Source organism: Polychytrium aggregatum, assembly GCF_025602895.1.
Source record: "Polychytrium aggregatum strain JEL109 chromosome Unknown BJ171scaffold_29, whole genome shotgun sequence".
NCBI classification, from domain to species: Eukaryota; Fungi; Chytridiomycota; class Chytridiomycetes; order Polychytriales; genus Polychytrium; species Polychytrium aggregatum.
In genome coordinates this window covers 92,367-112,344 of record NW_026516231.1, presented here as the reverse complement: position 1 = coordinate 112,344, position 19,978 = coordinate 92,367, and the positions used below count along the sequence as shown (strand labels likewise).

Genomic DNA, 19,978 nt, shown 5'->3' with positions numbered 1-19,978 from the left:
TATGATCATCGTGTCCCCCACAGCCGCGAGGTTCGTTTGTTGCAGCCGGCTCTCTGCTGCGAGTGTGTTGCTGCAGACTGTCGGCATTGGTGCCTTGTCCATTGGAGTGATGAGCAATCGGGGAGTGATGTTGTTTCGGTACCGGCTTGCTTGGAAGTTCCGGAGCATCTGGTGGGTCGATAAGGTCCCGGATCGCAATTTTTCCGGATCGCGGCGATACAGTCGATATAACCGATGCCGACTTTGCAGTGCAAAATTGCATGTCCGTTGTGGGGGCAACGGCTCCGAACGAAGCGCAGACTAACGCATCAGGATTATACGAAGGCGAATGGGATGTCAGCAATCCCGTTCCGGTTGCTGTGTGGGCATGAATACCGGTGCTGGTGGCATAGAAGGCTGCATGAGATTGGTGTTGCCACGGCTGCTGTGGTGGGTCGTCGGGTATTTGAGAGTGAACGCCCGGGAACAGAGCTTGACAGCCTGCGGCTTCGCTTTCGCCAATGCGAAAGGCTCTACTGCGCGTTAGGGGAGTGCTGGAGCACACGATAGTCTGATGCTCATCAGGACGGCCGTTGCCGAGAGCATCGCCGACCGTTTCCATAAGTCTGCTGTCGGTTCGACACGGAGTTGGTCTGTGCATGTCCATCGTATCAAAGTCCGAGGAGACGATGTCGAACGAAAACAGATTGGTTTCTGGCCAGTCGTCCGGCAGCGCCGCGATGCTAAAGTTGACCTCGGGCTGGCACGAAGGGAACATGTCGGACGACACAATGGGAGGCGATGTGGGATGTGGTTGCAGAGAATACAGCAACGGCGTCCCCGCAGCCAGTGTCGCAGTCGTTGCCGAGGGCATCGTGCTGGCCGCTGTCATGAGGGTGCCGTGCTTGAGACAGGAATTGCCAAAGCGGCCGTCGTCTGGTGCAAGATTTAGTGTCGGGTGAATGCATGGCTGGCATCTCAGCGACGAGTCATCCGGATGGAGCATGTATGGATCCTGTGCGGACCGAAGTGTATCGATCGATTGGTGAGTCGATTGGTGAGTCGACGGTTCACGATCGTGGCTCCTCCGGGGAGAGAGGGTGCCATCTCTGGTATCGCCGGCGAACAAAGGATCGTAGAGGGCAATCGGAAAGCCACCGCACAGCCCCTCTTGTTTGAGCTGCATAGGTTTTTCTTGCGATGGGCTGATGTGGCGCCGCTTGGTCTCGGGCGAGAGTAACCCAGCCTGACTCGAGGTCCGTACGCCTGCGCCCGTTGATAGGATCGGGAAGCCATCGTTGCAGTCGACATCTGGGTTGTGGTGGGGCGCCTTACTAAATCCGCGCATGTCGTGTATGCGATTTGCAGTCGCGGAATGATCGGCGCTGTCACAATCCATAGCTGACTGGTCTGGTGGCTCATGTTCCGACGAGGCCTGGGCGAGCGAGTCCGGAAAACTGGCCAGGCTCCCGTTGTCCCCGTTCAGGCTGGGCACTCGATCGGCAGGATGATCAAAGTCCCTGTGCAAAAGCCGAGAAGAGAGGCTAGTGAGCGGGATCGCTGCGGGGCGGCTGTAGCCCTGCATACCCGGCTGACGCAACGTGGGTGTCGCCAGGACCGGGACAGAATCAGGACGCCCGCCGCAGCCTCGGAGATATCGATTGGTAGGCGATGAGGGTATATACGAGAGATGTTCACGCTCAGCAGCGCCGGGGTCATTGTCTTGGTTCTCGAACGATGCAGCCGCCGGTACCGGGTTGCCGAATCTTGGGTGCGAGGGCGACGATCTGGGGCTGCGCTGCAGCGACGGCGGACCAGCCGCGAACTTGGCGCCAACCCGGCCGGGAACCACTGGTGAGCTTGGGGCGGAGCGGACGGGGCTGCTTGTTTGCTGCTCAAGTAGCTTCCGCGATGCCTGAACAACGGGCGGCCGTTGCAGGTCCCTCGCTGAAGGATAAAAATACTTGGGTCTGCAATTCAACGACAAGGGAACGGCATCGGCGATGAGCATCTGGAGCGATCGAGCGGGTCGAGAACAGTGCGGCTCGGATGACAAGACAAGATGCCGGGCGAGATCGGGGGACGGGTCAGGTCCGATGGCATCACGCGGAGGAGGGAATTGGATCAACCTCGACTGGCATCGCAGCGAAGCTGAGCAGCAGGGCGCCCGCATGCTTACCTCGACGGGCTGGATCCGTTGGCAGCCCCCTGAGGGTAATTGCGACTCTGGCTCGGCGTCAGGGGTGGCCAGCGAGAGACACTGGGACCAGCAGATCCGCCGGCAGACCCACCGACAGACCCACCGGGACCCCTGCCTCGGGAGGCAGCTCTGTTACTCTCGCAGTAGGCGTGGGGCGAGATGGAGGATCGGTAGTCATGGTGCATTGTCTGGCGAGGCAGCGTCGCCGCAACGTCAGCCGTGCTCGCCAGCAGGGTTCGGCAGCCTCTTGGGTGTAGTCGTCCGAGCAGCCGCGGAACACGCAAAGCATACGTCCGCGGATACAAGGGTGGGTGGTTGCAGGATCGGAATGCCGCTGGGTGCGGATGCCTTGGTTGCGGGTGATGACCTGCTGCTGCTTCTGCTGCTGCTTCTGCTGCTTCTGCTGCCGGTCGTCGGCCGACCTGCTTGGGCCCGGATCGCCTGGGTGTGATCGGGGCGGGGCGGGCAAAGCGACAGCCACGTGCCCGCCATATGGCCCGATATAGCCAGATGTGCTCGTGCGACGGCGCTGCCCGATCTGGCAGCCGAACGTGGGAATCAGCAGGACGGCAGCGGAATCAGCTGTCCTGCCCAGGCGAGTCGACCGGCACCAAGCTCTATATTGTATTTGCGCTGCTCCGGTTGACTGCATCGCTGGTTGGCGATGGCTGGGCCGCACGCGCGGCTCAGAGGACGTCAAAGACGTAGATGTCGTCGACAAGCTGGTGCAGCAGCCCGTACGTGAGGCCACGGAAGCGGGCTGGGTCGTCCTTGGATTTCGCAAACTGCGGAGTGGTCACAATCCGGCGCACACCGCAGTCGCTGATGATGGGACTGCACTCGTCGCAGGGCATCTTGGTGGAGACACAGGTCACGGTGGAGAGATCCTTGCCCCTGCAGCTCCGCCAGAGCAGAGCGTTTTGTTCTAGACGATAGTAGTTCCATGTTCAATTTCATGAATAGGCTATATATCACGACCCAAAAGAGTGATTGACCCACTGTTGGCTGCAAGGGAGCCAACCGGCGCGGCTCTCTCGAGTAGCCCTCGCCGATGCAGCGCCTCCCGTCGCAGAAGCTCACCTGCATGCAAAATGTAGTCGTATTTTAGCTCGTCATCTTCCACCGAGTCGTCCGCTCCGGCCTGCGGGTAGTCCAAGTGCTGCGACTGGTGGGGATAAATACAACGAGATTGAGCAGACAGTTGCCGCTCCGAGCGGAACATGCCACCGATGGCCACAGTCGCTCCAGCGAGTTGCTTGTCCAGCAATCGCTGCGCTTTCGACTCACCCGTTTGGGATAGCCGTTCCAGCCTACGGAGATGTAGGTCCCCCGGCTGTCGACCAGAACGGCACCGACACCGACTTTGTTGTCGTCGGTGCGCTTAGCGGCAATGTGTGCGAGCACCATGGCATGTTGCATCACCGGTTCGGCACTAGTCGTCTCGACAAGCTGGGCACCTTGCCAATGCTTTACCGTGGCCATGTATCGCTTGGAGAGCAGACGCAAGGCATACACCGTGCGTTTGAACTTTGCCTGGATCATAGTCCATCGCTGGGTAATGCCTGGCTGCTCTCCGACACGGGCATCTAGAACAGCCCAGTCGTCGTCGTCCTCGGGCATCTCGAGCAGCCCTGATGGTGCATCCGGCTCCGTCGGGGAATGATCCCACTCTGTAATCCGGTTGATTTTTGTGTCAATCCCAGACGACTGATCCGGCCGAGCCAAGAACACCGACAAAGTACCTACGCGGGATGAAGAGCGACAGGGCAATCGGATTGTTGCTAACGAGACGCTGGACGCTCTTGCGGTTCTTTTCTTCAAGTAGTTCGGGCTTTTGAATAACCTCGAGCGATTGGGGGCTTGATCTCAGAGACTCGGCTGCGTAGAGATGTGTATGCGACAACGACACGAAGGATCAGTGAGTGCGCAAACCCCAAACGCCGGCTGTACCTGTATATCGCCAGCTACATTTGCGCTTGGGCCTGACGTACTTGCGTCTTGGAGGTCCAGGGCCGGCACCACAATGTCATTCACAGGGGGAATAAGCAGCGGGCTCGACACATATCGGCTGAGTTCCTGGCCAGGCCGATCGGCAACGTTGGGTGCAAAGTCGCCGCTCCACAGGTGAGGGTCTTCGTTGCCGTTCCGTCCGAGTTCCCAACGCTTGCTGGGAAAGTAGTAGCACTTGCGGATGCCTGCCTGGACCATAAGCTTGGTGCAGAGGGAGCACGGAAACCGAGAGACGTAGATGTCGCAGCCCTGCGGATCGATGGATGCCGATAGGATGGCCCTGACGATTGCATGCGAGGCCCCGGTTGTCTCGAGGGTAACGATGTGGTCCTGGGCATCGACCAAGACGGCGCCAGTGGGCAGGGCCGAGTCGCTCAGGGACACAGCATGCTGGTTGGGATGCTTCTCCATCCACAAGGCAATCTGTGGCAACGCAGCACCAGCTTGTCAGCAGAGGAGGCTTGTGGCAGCGCGAGGAATAACCGCAGCCACTGCTGGACTTTTGGCACCATCCGGACAGCGCATTCAAGCAAAAGAGCAGCCAGTGGCATCGCGGTATCGCTTCAGGCCAGAGCCCCATTCGCTCCTCACCAGCATGAACATATCCTTGGAGCGGATGCGGTTGGACGCATTGGCGGCGAGAAAGCTTTGGGACATTGTGGCTGCCTGTCGTTTCGGTAGCAGTTCTCTCGGGTAGCTCAGACAAGCCCGGAGCGGGGGAGAATCGCACTCTGGGACTGCAGCTTCGCCGGAGCAGCTGTGGGCTTGGATGGCTGATGGCGTGCCAGCAGGCGAAGAGCGTCTGAGGGCCGTCCTGCAGATCCGGACGGGAGGATTGCTCGGTGTTGGCGGAAGTTTGGCCGAGCAGTCACGCGTCCGTCCGTCCCGGAAGATGCCCTGGTCCCAGGAAACCGAATTCGCATGGCGCATCTTTCCCACCCCGAAAATGTAGCGCGCTCGTTTTGAAACAGGACAGCCTGCAGGCCTCTGATTCCAGAGAAAGAGGGAGACTGCCCTCCCCTTTTCTTCTTCTGGATGGACTGTACTGCAGTCCTATCCATCTATCCGCACATACACCTTTGCATCCGGCCATTCCTGGCTCGGTCCTGACGATACCCCGTGGTGTCCTCAGTCCCCACCCACCTCGTTATGGCATTGCTCCCACGACACAACCGGGAGCGTGTCTGTGGAGGTGTCGACTCTGATCGTCATTGGCGGCGATCGGCATATGTATTCTGAGCGATGCGGCAGGCCAAGTGGTGCCTGTGTTCGGTGGGAGCAGTCTCATACCTAGGCTTGGTCATGAAGCATATGATGATCTCGCTTCCAAATCAGCCTCCGCTGTCGAGCCATCACGCCGCCATTTCGAAGGACCCAGCAAATCGGATGGAAACGGTATCGGCCTCCGCTTGGCTTCGCTATCGGAATCAGCACGTCGCCTGCGATAGAGCGGTAACTTCCATCCACGCGAAAGCACAAGATGGGCCTTCCTGGATTGACGACGCCGATTCCGGAGGCTCTCCAGCTGCTGTCGCAGCATATGCACCTTCTGTGCGTCTTGTCGGAAGATCTTGGACCGCAGCTGAACCATGACAGATGCATTGGCATGCTTGAGGCGGTAGCGCGCCGACCGTCGGGTGTCGAAGCCAAACCCACGGAGGAGAACGCGCTTGATGGCTGCCCAAGATTCGGCTGGCTGTGCTGAATCCTTGGTGTCCAGAAACCGCGGCGGCAATAGATGACGTAGCCCCATGCGCCTGTAGCACTGGGCAATCTTGGTCATGTCGCGCCGGGAGAGACTGTCGGATTGTGTTTCAGCCAGTCGGGCGAGCTTCTTAAAGAGTCTCGGGGCACTCGAGCCGCTGTTGGTGCACGCAATGATCAGCATCTTGATCCTTGAGCCCGTCCAATTTGAGTTGATCGACAAATAGGTTCGCACGATGGAGCTCAAGAGCGGTGGCGACGAGAGTCCCAGTCTTGAATATGCCCGAACCACTGTCTCGAGCTGCTCGCACGAAAGGGCATGCCGTCGACGAATAATGGCACTCGAAATATGGCGGAAAAAAAGCGCCGGCTTGAAGTTGACAGCTTCGAGCGAGCACAGCAGCGATATTACTTGCTGTGGCGGCAGATGCGAAAGGACCGGCATCAGTCGAGTGAGAGCGGCCCTGAAGAATTGCTGCGAGTCGCACGAAAATGACGAGAAAGCCTCGACGAGTCGGATAATCTCCGAGTATCCGAGCTCGTCCAGACGCGAGGTCGCCGAGCGAGCCAAGGCCCGAAAGAGCGAGTAGGCACTTGAGACGTGGTAGCTCGTCGAGAAGTACGCCGCAGTCCACACGAAATCGCGGTTATGAAGCTCCTCCACACGCTCGGAGATGAGCTTCGCAAAGTCTTCTGTGTGCTCGGCGGTCAACACATCCTTCTCGGACAAGATCCGCATGACCCGGCAGAGGGTGCTCGACGAGAGTGCTTTGAGCTGATTTCGCTGAATCGACAATATCCGGTTGACTGCAGTCGACTCGGGGAAGCGAGAGAGTAGACAGGCAAAGCGGAAGAGCTGGTCGACGTTGAATGCAAAGCGCTTGCTTTCGAGGAGCTCTTCGAGAATGCGATCGTCTATCTCGGCCGGAAGCGTTGGTCTTGCCGCAAGCGAGTCCAGCCAGTCGCAGAGGTCCGACGGAGAAAGTTCAGCAGCCTTCTTGGTACAGACAGCATCAACGGAGCCCAAGAGCTGCTGAGAAAGCGCCGAGTTGGGGAAGTACACACAGACCCATGCCAGACTTGCAAGGTACGATGGCGAGCGTACTGCAAGTGGTATCAGCTTGTTGCGCTCGAGGCATATGTCCACCAAACGATCAATATCCTTGATGCGCGACTGTCGAAGTGAGCCACAAGATCGGAGAAGCTGAACGAGCTCCATATCATCGACATCCTCGGGTTTGGCAAGTAGCCCGGAAACCAGACATCGGACCAAATTGGATGCGGGATAGCCCCAGCGGACGCAGTGCCCCAACAACTCGATCTGGCGGCTTGGCAAAAGCGAGCGGGAGATGTGGTATTCGGGAAGTGAGCCGATATGCCGAAGGATCCATGTTGGCCGGACTTGTAGAGACGAAAGAAGGCCAGCCGTGTCAGCAAGGGTGACCGGATCGAGATTCTTGACCCGGGGGGCCACAGCCACTTCATAGAATCGCCAAAGTACCGATACTGCTGGGCGCCTCGTGGCTTCAGGGAACTGGCTAAAGATCTGCACGACTTTGACAGCCTCGCTGGCCGAGATCTTATCCGCCCGATCGGCAAGCCATGCGAGCATAAATGCCACCAGATCGCCAGAGACGTGCGGAAGGAGAGGCAGCGCAGAGAAGGCTTGAAGCACCGAGTGTGTGTCAGCGCCCTCTGGATGCAGCAGCAGCAATCGAATGTCGTCTTCATGCAGAGGAGCCGAGTCCAGGGGGGAATGCACACCGAGCTGCCTGGGGTTGAGAGTTGTGCTGGATGCATCCGCGATGGCCTTGGGAAGCGGATGCCCTGGAGCAACAGGGGCTTCCGACCTTGGTGTCGCTGTCGCTGTCGAATGATGCCGGGATGACGAAGACCCAAAGCCGGGGCGAGCTCTCGAGTATCGGCGCAAGGATGAATGCGGCTGTCCGGCAGACAGCGGCTTGGAAAGAGGTGGCCATCGTGGCGGATGGGATACGGTGGAGCGGGAAAGCCCAGCAAGCACGAGTAGATCCGAGATCGCAGCGACCCCAGAGCCTGTCCGCAGCATCAGCACATGACTTGAGGCCATCTTGTCATCACAGCTGCTTGGCTGCACGACCGCAGAGTGTGGGCTGTCGATGCCGAGGGCAGCTATTGAAGATTGAGGCCAAAGAAACGCAGCGGCGACAGCGCAGGGAAGCCAAGAAGGGGGAAAAAAAGGCAAATCCGTTGGTGGCACAGAATGACTGGCGCGGTTCGCGAATCGGGGATCCGATCGCTCTCCGTTGGCGACATGGCAAATGCATGAAGAGCTCTTGGCCGCCCACCCTCATGTCGCAGCCGAGAGATACCGAGGCGATCGCTTTCAAATGGACACAGGCGCCATCAGCGAAGATAATGTGAGCGACGACAATGCCAGCGAGAACATTTTCATAGCGGATATGGGCCCGTGTCCCGTTTCTTTCTGGATCGACCATAGAGTATACACTTTACATTTCATTCAGTAAAAACCGGGACACCACACCCGCTTCCATGAACAGGTCGTATGTGCTGGGTTTCGATTCAACAGTGCCACATGCAATTCAACAGATCACCTCCGAGTGAATCCATCGGGATGCTCTCTGGTCTCCACAATCGACCTGCACATTGGTCTCGGAGTGCCAGCGCGCGATGGTGCTCATGGACACACTGAATATGGAGGCAGCGTTTCTCAGGCTATGGATGAGAGTGTAGCACCACAACGCAGAACGGTCATGGCCAGCGCGCGATGGTATTGGGAAACAAATTATTCGGTCAATGGTCAAAAAACCAGGGTGTCCCGATTTTTATTGGATTGACCGTAAGAGAGCGCATCGCGCAGCGTAACAAAGATTGAAGGGATTGCAAAAGCCAGGCAAAGTAACAATGACAGCAACACAAAGAACGACGGTGACGAATTGGGCCCTACTATGAGGGATCAGGGGAGGGGTGCAAATCATGAATCGATCGACTTGCGTAAACGGAAGCAGATGCGAGGCAGAGAGTTGGTCCCGGCCGGCACACATTGACCTAGATTGCAGTCGCTGCGGCTTGGACGATCCGAGCTCGGGTCTCTTGGGCCCATTCCGAGATGTACGTAAACCCTCGGAACTCTTCCTGGTCGGTTGCCGACAGGACCGAGGTACAGGGAGTCAGCACCGGCATTTCCTTGGTAAACTCCTCGTCGAAATTCGAAACGTCCGTCGGCGAGCCCTGGAGAAAGCGACGCAAGGATCAGTCGGGCATCCCTCATCTGCTTTGGATGCCATCTGACCACCGCTGAGAGGAGAGGAGCGTCGAGCAGTATACTCACAATGCTGGGATAAAATGGTGGCGGCAGCTTGAGTTGCAACATCGCGTCAAAATCCACGCCTTTGAAGTACGGGTGTTTCTTGATCTCCTCGCTATCTGTGCGGCCACAGCCAAGCCGCTTGGATGGGTCCTTCATCAGAAGCTATACGGCGGCAGCCGCGCCAGGTTCAATGCATCGATTAAGAGTTGGTCAGAACGGGGTGAAACTGACATCGCCAGACGACCAAGATGGTGGTCCTCCCGAGCCCACCCACTCCACATCAGACCAGTGCGTTTCGCCTACCTTCTGGAGCAGCGACACCGCGTCCCGATTCATATTGGCAGGGTACATGATCTCATCCTCCAAGATGGCTTCAAAGATCTCGTCTTCGTCGTCGCCTCGGAACGGACTCTGTTGTTGGCAGCAGTGTGAGTCCCAGGCAAAGTCAGATGGCTGCTGTGGCGGGATCGTGGTGTCGTCGCAAATGTCGTGGCGCTCACGTACCTGGCCCAAGATCATTTCGTAGATGAGCACGCCCAGCGCCCACCAATCGACGGCGCGACCATAGGGCTTCTCCTGGAGAATCTCGGGCGCCATAAACTCTGGCGTTCCGCAGAAGGTGTTGGTGGTGGCGCCATAGGGCATATGCTCCTTGCACAAGCCATAGTCGGTGATCTTGACGTGTCCGTCCAGCGAAAGCAGAATATTGTCGAGCTTCAGGTCGCTGTTATTCGCACACGATAGCCAACACCAAGGAGTGAGAAGCAAAACAAGGAGATGCAGAAGGGCAGGTGCGGAGAAACGAGTTGGCTATGAGCGTCCATACGATCCGAGAGAGGTGCCCAACAGGTTGGGGCCTGTGCGAGAAGCACATCAAGAACGTCGCACACGGAGTTTGCTATGGCAAGTCGGACCACGCCGCGTACGTGCAGAGAGGTGGTCCAGAGGCGCTTGCCATCTGCCCTCCTTTCTTGGCTTTGCTTACCGATAGACAATGTTGTGTCGATGGAAATACTCGAGTGCCAGCAGCACCTCACATGCGTAGAACTTGGCACGGGCCTCCGAGAAGGGCTGGTGCTGGATGTGCCACATGAGATCGCCTCCGGAAATATACTCCATCACAAAGTAGATTCTGGACTCGGTCTGGAAGCAGCTGTGCAAGTTGACCAGGAAGGGATGTCGCTCCATGTTCGCGGTCAGGAACACACGTTTCTCCGAGCGCGTGCTGTCGGCAGAGTTTATCTGGTCAGCGAGCGTATGAACAACTGCAAGCCTGAAGGCGGGAAAGACAGCGCCAACGCAGCCATACTTGCACAGTCCGATGGCGATATACATACCTCTCGACCTCGTCGTTCTCGATGATGAACTCCTTCTTCAGCACCTTGATTGCAAAGAGGCTCTGGGTGGCCTTCTCCTCGGCAAGCATGACCTTGCCAAAGTTGCCTTTTCCCAAGACAGCTAGGAAATTAAAGTCGTCCAGGCCAATCGGCTTGGTCTTGCGGGTGGCGTGCTTGCTGTGAGGCCGGGCCCGGGGTGCGTCAGGATGGGTACGGGGCTCTCCGGGCTGGATCACCGGCGACTGGGGCTGCGCGGCAATCTGGCTAGCTAATGCGACAAGAGATTGCCGCTTCTCCTGCGATTGTTGGAGCAACTGCTGCTGCAACTGCTGTTGCTGTTGGAGCTGCAGTTGCTGTTGTTGCTGTTGGAGCTGCAGCTGCTGTTGCTTCTGAAGTTGCTCCTGCTCCAGCTTTTGCTGCTCCTGCTCCAACTTCTGCTGCTCCTGCAACTCTCGAAGCCGCTGCAATTCCTGTTGCTGCTTCTGCTGCTTCTCCTTCTCCTCCTCCTCCTGTCGCTGCTGTTGCTTTACCAGGGCTTCCTCGGCCTCCTTGACCGACTGAGCCTGCTCTTGCTCCTTAGTGAGGGCCTCGGCCTTGGCGGCGGCGATGGCGGCCTTTTCTTGGTCAATGGCAAGCTTTTCACGCTTCCGTCGTTCAGCCAGATCGATGGCGCTCTTCATCTGGTCAATCAACTCAGGGGTCAGGCCGCAAAAGTTGGGGACGAGATGTTGGCAGTCTTGGTGTGATGCAATGCCGCACTCGGTGCACACCAAGCGCGAGCGACCAATGGGCAACATGAAACCGCAGTGGCAACACCAGTCCAGCGATATGCTGGTTGTGGCCTCAAATCGATGGGGAATTCTATGCTTCAGCAGCTGGTCGACGGTTCCGCTTTCGTTTTCGGCGGCATCCTGCAATGCGGGAATGGCACAAGGATGATGGAGACAGAGATGTGGATGTGAGTATGCAGCCTTGAAGAGCGATGGCCGCAACATGATTCGCGCCACAGCACTGTATTGCAGCCTTGAAGAGCGAGTTGGGCTCGCGGACCGAAAGACCAATAGATACTGGGACAAACACTCACTGCATCTTCGTTGAGGGTTGTAATACACTTGGTAACCACCCTTCCGGAACACCGGGTATGACACGTGTATCTGCAGGCTATTCAAGCCGTATGTGCATATGTGAGTCTTGCATGCGCTGGACATTGCTCCAAGGGCGGCAGTGGGACTGGTTCCGGAGTCGTGTCGAGCACGGTGCCCAAGGAATTGTTGCAGGTGATTGAGAACCCGCTTGGCAGTCGACTTTACCTTGGCATTGCAGTCCGCCGCTAATCAGGAACTCGCTACAGACGGCACACTTCAGGACCTTGTAAAATTGCATATTGACGAACTTATGGCCGCGCTTGCGCAAGAACTTTTGGACAGGCGCCCGACGCTCAAGCTGCTTGGCCCGCTTGTTTTTCTGATTTGACCGAGATGAAAAAGTAAGAAACCAACGGTCCAGCAGCAGCAATACAAAGCAGCAGCAATACAAAGCAGCAGCAATACAAAGCAGTAGCAATACAAAGCAGTAGCAATACAAAGCGGGCAGCATGTCCAGTTCCCAGAATCAACATCGCCTACCCTCTTCTGCTTGGCCGAGTCGACAATGGGATCTGGGTGGTGACGAATCAGCGCGAGACAATCGATATCAGCCGGGTGAGGCAGCAAAACAGATCAGAACACAGGTCACGCTCGAACAGAGTCGCGGCGTTGTCAATGGTGATGAGTGCATCAGAAGCCAGGGAGGTGCTTGCCGCCATACCGTAGCTGAGCTTGATCAGCAGCTGCCCGGCCGGTTCGATTTCGAGCCAAGTTTCAATCTCGATCTGAGCAAGCTGCGTTGGATCAATGGATCCGGTGCTGTTGGCTATGACTGTGGCTGTAGACGACTGGGAATCTACACCGGGACGCTGTTCGACCTGAGGCGGGGATCTCGGCGGCGTCTGGGGCTGGGAATGCTTCTGCGGCGGCGACTGCGATTGAGGCATCGACTGGGTGATCGACAGCGCTGGCGGCTGGGGAGGGCCGCTGGCGGCACCTTTCTGTTGCTTGTAGATTTCACAAAGTTGTTCATTGAGCTCAGACATCTTGAACCACACGAGACCCAAAACTAGGCCGCTCTTTTCGCAGATCGATATCTCAATCTCGTGGTTCTTGGAGAGCGGGATGTCGAACTCGTCGTTCCATCGCGAGGGCGACTGACGCGTCTGGGCCTTTTGTTGGCCATCGATACGGATGATGGCGCAAGTGTCCGTTTTGTGGGACTGGCGTCCCTCGAGGTTGGTTGCGGCGACCAGGCGCATCTTGATGCGGCCACTGAAGAGCTCCTTCTCTCGCTTGGGTCGGTTTGCGGTTGAGAAACCTGGGAGGGGGGGGAATACATTGGCGTGAGACGCGGTTCCGCACCAGTCCGCAGTGGTGGCTCACGAGGTGGGAAGATATCTTTCTTATGGGCTCATCAGGAGTCGCTGTCAACAGTGCCGTTGCGGGGTCGCTGGTACTGGGACGCTGTGATGGTGAACGTGGGAGCACTCAAGAAAGACAGCAAGCCTCGATGGTGGTACGACGGCCCATCAAGACACTGTCCGGAGCAAGCGGCATCCAGCGCATCGCAGGTCGAGACGATACGTACGTGAAATCGGCGAGTCGGTCTCGTCGGCGACATAGAGGCCGCGGTATCGCTGCGAAGACTTTTGCAGCAGATTCACCTTGGAGGTTGCCTCGATGAGCTTTTCCTGCACCTGCTGCTGCCGCTTCGGGTCGGCATTGGGATCCTGGGAAACGACCTGATTCATCTTCTCGGTGCCGGCCTTGACGTTTCGCTCACGCTCGAGCTTGTATTCAACCTCGGTGAGCTTGTACTTGACCTTCTGGGTCGTGATGGGGATGTCGCAGCGGAGATAATCTACAAACCAGCACACAGAGAGCCAAAGCCATTCCCGTCACGGTCAGCGCAATGCATCAGAGCACACATGTATCGTTTGGCGTATGAATGGCCTGTTGGTCGTCAGGCGGCGAGAGGATAATGTTCGGCAAAGGGTAGTCAGGGTGGTATCGTCGATGTCGGGCCCGTCAGACGGCCGTGGCGTCTTACCAAAGTTCGTGAGCTTGGTAGGCAAGTAGGCACTGTTGAACTTGAGAGCCAGAGTGCTCAGGGACTCGTGCGAGCTGATGCGAGAGGCCGAGTGGGAGACTGTGTGCTTCCGTCCAAAAGCGTTGCTGATGAACTGGCCAAAGACGCTACCTCCACCACCGCCGCCGCGGGCCATCATGGGGGTGGTGGCGAGACTGGTGTTGGCCGAGAAAGAATGGCGGCGGTAGGGGGCTCCGGCCTTTGGGGAAGCGGGATTAGACTCGGCGAGATTCGACGGGGCCGAGGAATCGAGCGGGGAGTTGATATGGTCGCCGGACTGGGAGGGGTTGGCCTTGGTGCCCAGCTTCTTCATCTCGTTCTCGAGATAGGAGAGACGGCGCTGGGATTCGAGCAGATTGGACTCGCAGACCTCGGAGGCATTGCGGTCGGTAATCTTTTTGAGCATCTGCTCGGCACCCTCCCGAATCTTGTTCTCGACCTCCCATTTGGACTGAAGTTCGGCAAGCCTGGAATCCGAGCTCATTGGTGCTGGAAGTTGCGACAAGCGAGATGCTGTTAGCGTTGGATCCCGGCCAGCAGCCTTGGCAGGGGTGGGATGAGGCGACAGAGCGGCCAGAGCGAACCAGGGCGACAGCAGAGGCACAAGCGGGGGGGGGAGCTTGCAGAGGGAGCAGCGAGGATTGCCTGAGGGCAGGGTGGCGGGCGGGCAAGCGGGTGAGCGCAGCGAGAGGGCTCGACACACCTGCTGACCCAAGAATAAGGGCCCGAGAGTGGAGACAGGGTCCGAAAGAGGTCGATAGAGCAGCTCTGGGTTGCCGGCGGAATGCGCAATCCTGCAGCCAGCGACCTGACGGCTGGGGAGAGAGAGAGGGCGAGAGGGGTGGCCTTGGAGGCGATGGAGCAGGAGTCAGCGACAAAGCGCCGTGTGTGCGTGGTGGGGGCAAAGGCAAGCGCCGTGAGACAAGCCGGCTCGAGCCGGGGCGAACAAGAGCACCGCTGCCCAAAATTGGATGTGCATAACGGATGCCCAAGGCAGCGAGGGTTTCGGCCAATGGGGCGCCGGCGAGCAGCATGTCGAGTATGTCGAGTATGTCGAGTATGTCGAGTGTGTCGAGTATGTCGAGTATGTCGAGTGTGTCGAGTATGTCGAGTATGTCGAGTATGTCCAGGGAAACGCCAAAGTGACGGCAGCGCGAGCAGTATGTCGGGGAGATAGTGCGAGGGCCGCCATGTTGCTGGACTCGGCTCATTCAAGTGCTGTGGGCGGGCAGAGCGCCCAGTGCGAATGTGGATTGAGTGTCTCCGGCGCATCTCTCCGTCGGTGTTGGTGGCCTTGATCATCTGAAACACTGCGGCCGCTCTAAATCCATGGGCAAGCTGCATCTCCTCGCTAAGCAAGGCGACCTCGACTCGCTCAAGTTCCTCGTCGAGTCCGAAGACACCGGCGAAGACATCCGGCTGGAATCGAGGCATGTCTCGTCGCTTGATGTGTAGAGATGAGGGTCGCAGCAGGCCGAATGATAGCGAGTGCATGCCATTCGCCGCGATCAGATATACGCATCCCTTGACGGCATATTCTGTCCCTTTCAGAGACGAGAGCTCGAACACGCTTCTGCATACCGCCACCCAGTCCGGCCATCTGAACATTGTCGAATGGCTGCTTGGCCAGGACAAGATCGATGTCAATGCCCAGAATGCCTCGGGCGACACGGCGCTTATTCTGAGCGTCCTGTGCGGTAGTTTGGAGCTCACGACTGCGGTGAGAGCTCTGCGACCTCGCTCCCCCCCCCCAGATAATATCTGCAGCAACGATACTGCGTCGGCAAGCCAGTCGATTCGCGGCTGACTCTTTCGTTTCTGCATCCACGCGATCGCGGAATATCCACGGGTTCGGTCGCCAGTTGCTGCGAGCCAAAGCAGATGGTAAGCTACGACGAATGCAGGGAACTGGAAACGGATAGTCACGATCAGCAGGGCCGCCAGCATGCGCTTTTGCCATGGTTCTCACGCTCGCACTGTTCGGGCGACTGTGTGTCGTGCAGCAAATGTAGCAAACGACCATGGCAACACGCCTCTGCACTATGCATGCTTTTGGCGATACGAGCCGATTGCCCTCGCTTTGGTCATCGAAGGCGCGGCGGTAGTAGCCAAGAACAAGTATCAGCGATCGCCCTTTGATCGGACGAGCGATAGCCTCCGCCAGAAGGTCGAGTGTATGTACCGTCATTGCACATCCATCCCGCCTCAGCGCCTCCACAGAGACTTGACTTGAATGTTTCGGCCTACATGGAGTGCTTATTCGATAGCTGGTGTTGGCTCCATAATCAGCGGCTATCGGAAGCCAACAACGGCCGAACGTAGTTGTCCAGGCCAACGGTAGGTCTGCCAGATGCCTGCACCTCTACAGCAACCTCGCTGAAAACTGGCGGCTGCGGCTCGATGCAATCTGGGATACTGCGTCGGTGTGATAAGCGTGATGCAATCGGCCAAAGCTAGACAAGGACGGCTGACAGGAAACACACGGCAAGGGCCCGGCCGTGAGCCACCCAACTGACATATACTTTGGCGGGATATTCTCGGCCTCTGGATGAACACAGCGCGGTCCTTTGCAAGCGCCGCAGAGGAGGCTCGACGTCGCTTCCTGGTGGAAAGTAATATCCTCTGCCGCAACGAGATGTTCGCGTCTGGCAGTTCATATATCAGACCCAGGAGCTGACCAGTCGGTGAACATCCCTAATTCTACCCTCCCCCATGTCGATGCGGGCACATGGACGGACACACATCAACCGCGACCATCGGATTGTACTTGAAACAACTCAAACCCTGCGCGGGACTCGCGTGGTTAGACTTGGCGGATTGGGAAGTGCACCACTTTGATGCAGCTCTCCAGTTGCACCATCAAATCGAATCCACACCCCGGTTCGACAGCTGGAAAGGCCACTGGAGCGACTACAGCGTCTTCATCAAGCTCTTCAAAGACCAGGGCCACATTGTGGAGGAAGAGGTCGTTCAAATTCGCAAGGAGATTTCGACCGTCCGGTATGCAGCTGCGTACTCAATATGGAGATGTCTCGCCGGTTTCTGTCGCCACTCGCGAGCCATCACTAACACAGACGACTGATTGCAGCAAACTGTACCACCCCAACCTCTGCTTGATCCTTGGGGCGTGCTTGACTCAGCCCAACATGTGCATCTTTACCGAGTTCATGGAGCACGGCAGTCTGCACACCTACGTCTACAATCCAGAGTTTGACCTGTCGATTCAGCAAGCCATCTTTTGGGCGATCGGCATTTGCGAAGGTAAGCCGCGGAGGCGAAGCTGGCTTACACACCGCGAGCCACAACGTCGCGTGCAGCACGAGGCTCGTTCTGAAGCAATCACCACTGCCTCTGCTTATGTCCATGTGCCAGGTCTCTGCTTTCTCCACACCAGAGAGCCCGCTGTTGCCCATGGTAACCTCAAGAGCAAGAACATTTTGGTAGGGCTGAGTGACTGACGTTCGTTATATATGGCTGGTGCTGCCCGCTCGCTGTCTTGTGGTTACTGCCGCGGCACTGGTAGTGGTGGCGGCGATTGCAGTAGCTGCAGTGGCTGGCGTCGCTGTTCAGAGCAATGCTAGGGGCGTCGCGGCATCTCCTTGAGTGCGGGTCAGAAGATCTGGCTCACAGGTCCTTTGCTAGATCCATCCGGACGGTCGACCTCTTCTCAGCGAGTACGGATTCCAAAACAGCTTGTTGGCACGACACGTGGGCGAAGCCCGCACAGGCAGGAGATACGATGTCGCCTGGCTCTCTCCCGAGTCGATTCAAGAGGCAAATGCGCCAGGCAGCATGGCCGCGGATGTGTATGCAACAGCAATCGTGTTGTACGAGATTTTTGTTCGCCAAAGTCCGTTCGAAGAGCTTGGCCTCGATGACGAGCAACTTGCAACAAGGGTAAGCGAATGGCAGCAATGAAGTATCCCTACGCCAATTCAGGGCCTTTGGTTCACATATCCTCAGCATCTCAGTCGCATCCGAAACATCCGAGCAGGATACTGCCAAGCCACTCCTTGCAAGTGGCGAGGGTGTGATCCTTACGACCCCTTGCATCGCTCTCACCAAATATGGAACGATAATGCAGATTCTAGAAGGTGTCCGGCCCGATGTTCCCGATTTCATCCCGGCATCGATCGTAAGTTCTACAGCTTCACTGAAGAAATGCGGCGTATCGCATGTGTGCTGCCGATTACCTGGCGAGATTGGATCAGTGTTTCGGTGAGCCGATGGATGCGTTATATCAAACGAATCTGTGCTTAACAGACTTTCCATTTGCATCGCAATGAATGCGCTCAACCGCCACTCGACCTTGTGCTGGCGTGCAGTCGGACCTCCTCCGCGACTGCTGGAGAGCAAACGCTGACCAGAGACCCAAGATTACGGACGCGCGTGACAAGTTGAAGGAGCTTATGCTTACACTCCAGCCGGCTGAGCCGGTTGACCCATCCACGGCCTAGTCTCATCCCAGCGATCAAGCTTGGGCGCGCGAGATGGAGCAGGAATTCTGTCTGCAGTACATTGTATTCAGGGGGGAAATGGGACACCTGCCCACAACCCATTTGTCGGCGTAGTATGCGATGGCATGCGTCTAACTATGCCATAAGAAATAGAACAGATCACTTTGGCAGTCTCCGAGTGAAGACCACCGGTCGCAGCGCAACGATGTGGAAATCGAGGGTGCTGTGTTTGGCCATGATTGCAATGAGTGGGTGGGTGTATTCAGGTCAAAAAGAACCCCTGTCATGGCCCAAAACGGGATGTCCCATTTCATTTTGGAAACGCAGTAAGGCGACTTCCAGACGAGTATTGCATAGCTGGCATCAGATTACTCAAAACAAAGGGCCGCACTGCTTCCTTTCGAGCAGTGGTCGGATTGCAGTAAAACACCAAACGATCTGCAGGTCACTGGATCCAAAGCGACGCCCGCCCGGTCATGCATCATGGCTGCGGCGGTCTTGCTGGTGGCCGGCGATGTGCGGGACAGTACTGGCCCAGCAGCCAGTTCCCACGCCGGCCAGCCGCGACACAAGCGTGTCTGGCTGTGCCACACGGCGTGCGCAGTCGGCTCTGTGGCCGCGCCGGCCTTTTTGAGTGTGCGGGCGGCGCCAGGCATTCTTGATTCTCCCTCCTCAGTTTAAGATCCGAAAGGCCCCCTTTTGTGGTTAAAGTAAGCTTTACGGACACATACAAAATGTCTCTCTCTACCTCCGAGGCCGGTACGTAACATGCAGATGGATGGATGGACGGATGGATGGACGGATGGATGGATGGATGGATAGATGAATGGATGGATAGATGAACGTCGGTCGGCTCCGGAAGTATCGAATTCCAAGTGCTCAAGGTCGCTGGCTGCCGCCAGCACACCCACCCACACGCAAGCGTCACGACCGATAAGCGGTGCCGCAGCAATGTTGGGCGCGCAACCAGTAGCCAGCGATGGTCGGACCGCAGCAGCATCCTCGCACTTCCTCGATCAAGCGCATCAATTCAAGCAAAATCTATATCGTCGGAGCAGCGAAACCGAGCCGGCGTCCGTTCATTGCGACTGATGCGGGAGACTCTGATCGAACTGTGTGCCGTAATCTGACGGGATCCCTGCTTCTGCTTTCCCATCATCCAGCCTGCGTTTACGCTGCTCTTGCTCTCCATGACGACGGTGTCGAGATCACCGTAAGTAGTCTGTCTGCAATTGTGTCGGTGCGTTCTCACGACTCGTCAATGCACACAGACCTGGAGCTCACCCAAATCCCCTCTCTGGTATTTTAGGCCGACAAGCTGAATGCCCTCATCTCTGCTGCTGGCATTCAGATCGAGAGCATCTGGGCCACCATCTTTGCCAAGGCTCTCGCTGGCAAGGACATCGGTGCCTTCCTCCTGAACGTCGGCTCTGGTGGTATGTCCTCTGCTGCTACAGTTCTCCGCGCTGACATGGGCAATGATGGGCATGGGTGCCGCAAGAGCTGCATGCTGACTCTCTGTTTCTATTCAATCCAGCCGGTGCCGCCCCCGCTGCCGCTGCCGCCCCCGCCGCCGGTGGTGCCGCCGCTGCCGCTGCCCCCGCCGCTGAGGCCAAGAAGGAGGAAAAGAAGGAAGAGGAGGAGGAAGAGGATGATGACATGGGCTTCGGTCTCTTCGATTAAGCGCTTTGCTAGTCGCCGTCAATTGAATACACTTCCTCTTCTACACCACTCGACGTTCGTGTGTGCTGCGGGTGTGGTGTGGCTCGTCTGGAAATCTCTCGAGAACGATGCCGGATGGCCG

The 19,978-nt window shown here is 57.4% G+C and overlaps 6 protein-coding genes across 6 annotated transcripts; 2 read left to right on the top strand and 4 right to left on the bottom strand.

The window, feature by feature from the left end:
- Positions 1–516: 516 nt before the first annotated feature.
- On the bottom strand, positions 517–2,634 carry BJ171DRAFT_600663 (uncharacterized protein; the record flags this gene model as incomplete). The annotated part of the gene is made up of 2 exons (XM_053115031.1): positions 2,159–2,634; positions 517–1,949 (listed from the first exon to the last, which is right to left on the bottom strand). Coding segments are annotated over exons 1-2 (1,638 nt in total), but the record flags the coding sequence as incomplete, so codon positions are not given.
- A 145-nt stretch (positions 2,635–2,779) lies between these two features.
- On the bottom strand, positions 2,780–4,976 carry BJ171DRAFT_512808 (cytidine deaminase-like protein). The gene is made up of 6 exons (XM_053111691.1): positions 4,781–4,976; positions 4,171–4,612; positions 3,926–4,057; positions 3,467–3,849; positions 3,260–3,344; positions 2,780–3,104 (listed from the first exon to the last, which is right to left on the bottom strand). The coding sequence occupies exons 1-6, from the start codon at positions 4,844–4,846 to the stop codon at positions 2,866–2,868; spliced, it is 1,347 nt and encodes a 448-aa protein (XP_052964726.1). The 5' UTR covers positions 4,847–4,976; the 3' UTR covers positions 2,780–2,865.
- Positions 4,977–5,377: 401 nt separating this feature from the next.
- BJ171DRAFT_512807 (uncharacterized protein) lies at positions 5,378–8,066 on the bottom strand. The gene has a single exon (XM_053111690.1). It carries the CDS (start codon positions 7,980–7,982, stop codon positions 5,490–5,492), a length of 2,493 nt encoding a protein of 830 aa, XP_052964725.1. The 5' UTR covers positions 7,983–8,066; the 3' UTR covers positions 5,378–5,489.
- A 600-nt stretch (positions 8,067–8,666) lies between these two features.
- On the bottom strand, positions 8,667–14,571 carry BJ171DRAFT_512805 (uncharacterized protein). Its single transcript, XM_053111689.1, has 13 exons — positions 14,421–14,571; positions 13,679–14,206; positions 13,217–13,489; positions 12,347–12,946; positions 12,166–12,197; positions 11,851–12,004; positions 11,625–11,701; positions 10,541–11,451; positions 10,189–10,428; positions 9,708–9,927; positions 9,507–9,614; positions 9,225–9,365; positions 8,667–9,124 (listed from the first exon to the last, which is right to left on the bottom strand). Exons 2-13 carry the CDS (start codon positions 14,199–14,201, stop codon positions 8,942–8,944), a joined length of 3,462 nt encoding a protein of 1,153 aa, XP_052964724.1. The 5' UTR covers positions 14,202–14,206; positions 14,421–14,571; the 3' UTR covers positions 8,667–8,941.
- BJ171DRAFT_626280 (kinase-like domain-containing protein) lies at positions 14,326–18,565 on the top strand. The gene is made up of 13 exons (XM_053115520.1): positions 14,326–14,601; positions 14,711–14,877; positions 15,056–15,168; positions 15,269–15,437; positions 15,472–15,601; positions 15,721–15,891; positions 16,007–16,054; positions 16,561–16,717; positions 16,806–16,978; positions 17,090–17,157; positions 17,360–17,614; positions 17,802–17,852; positions 18,043–18,565. Exons 1-13 carry the CDS (start codon positions 14,502–14,504, stop codon positions 18,172–18,174), a joined length of 1,734 nt encoding a protein of 577 aa, XP_052964723.1. The 5' UTR covers positions 14,326–14,501; the 3' UTR covers positions 18,175–18,565.
- A 282-nt stretch (positions 18,566–18,847) lies between these two features.
- BJ171DRAFT_512802 (60s acidic ribosomal protein-domain-containing protein) lies at positions 18,848–19,905 on the top strand. Its single transcript, XM_053111688.1, has 4 exons — positions 18,848–18,933; positions 19,338–19,387; positions 19,484–19,610; positions 19,712–19,905. The coding sequence occupies exons 1-4, from the start codon at positions 18,909–18,911 to the stop codon at positions 19,855–19,857; spliced, it is 348 nt and encodes a 115-aa protein (XP_052964722.1). The 5' UTR covers positions 18,848–18,908; the 3' UTR covers positions 19,858–19,905.
- Positions 19,906–19,978: the final 73 nt, after the last annotated feature.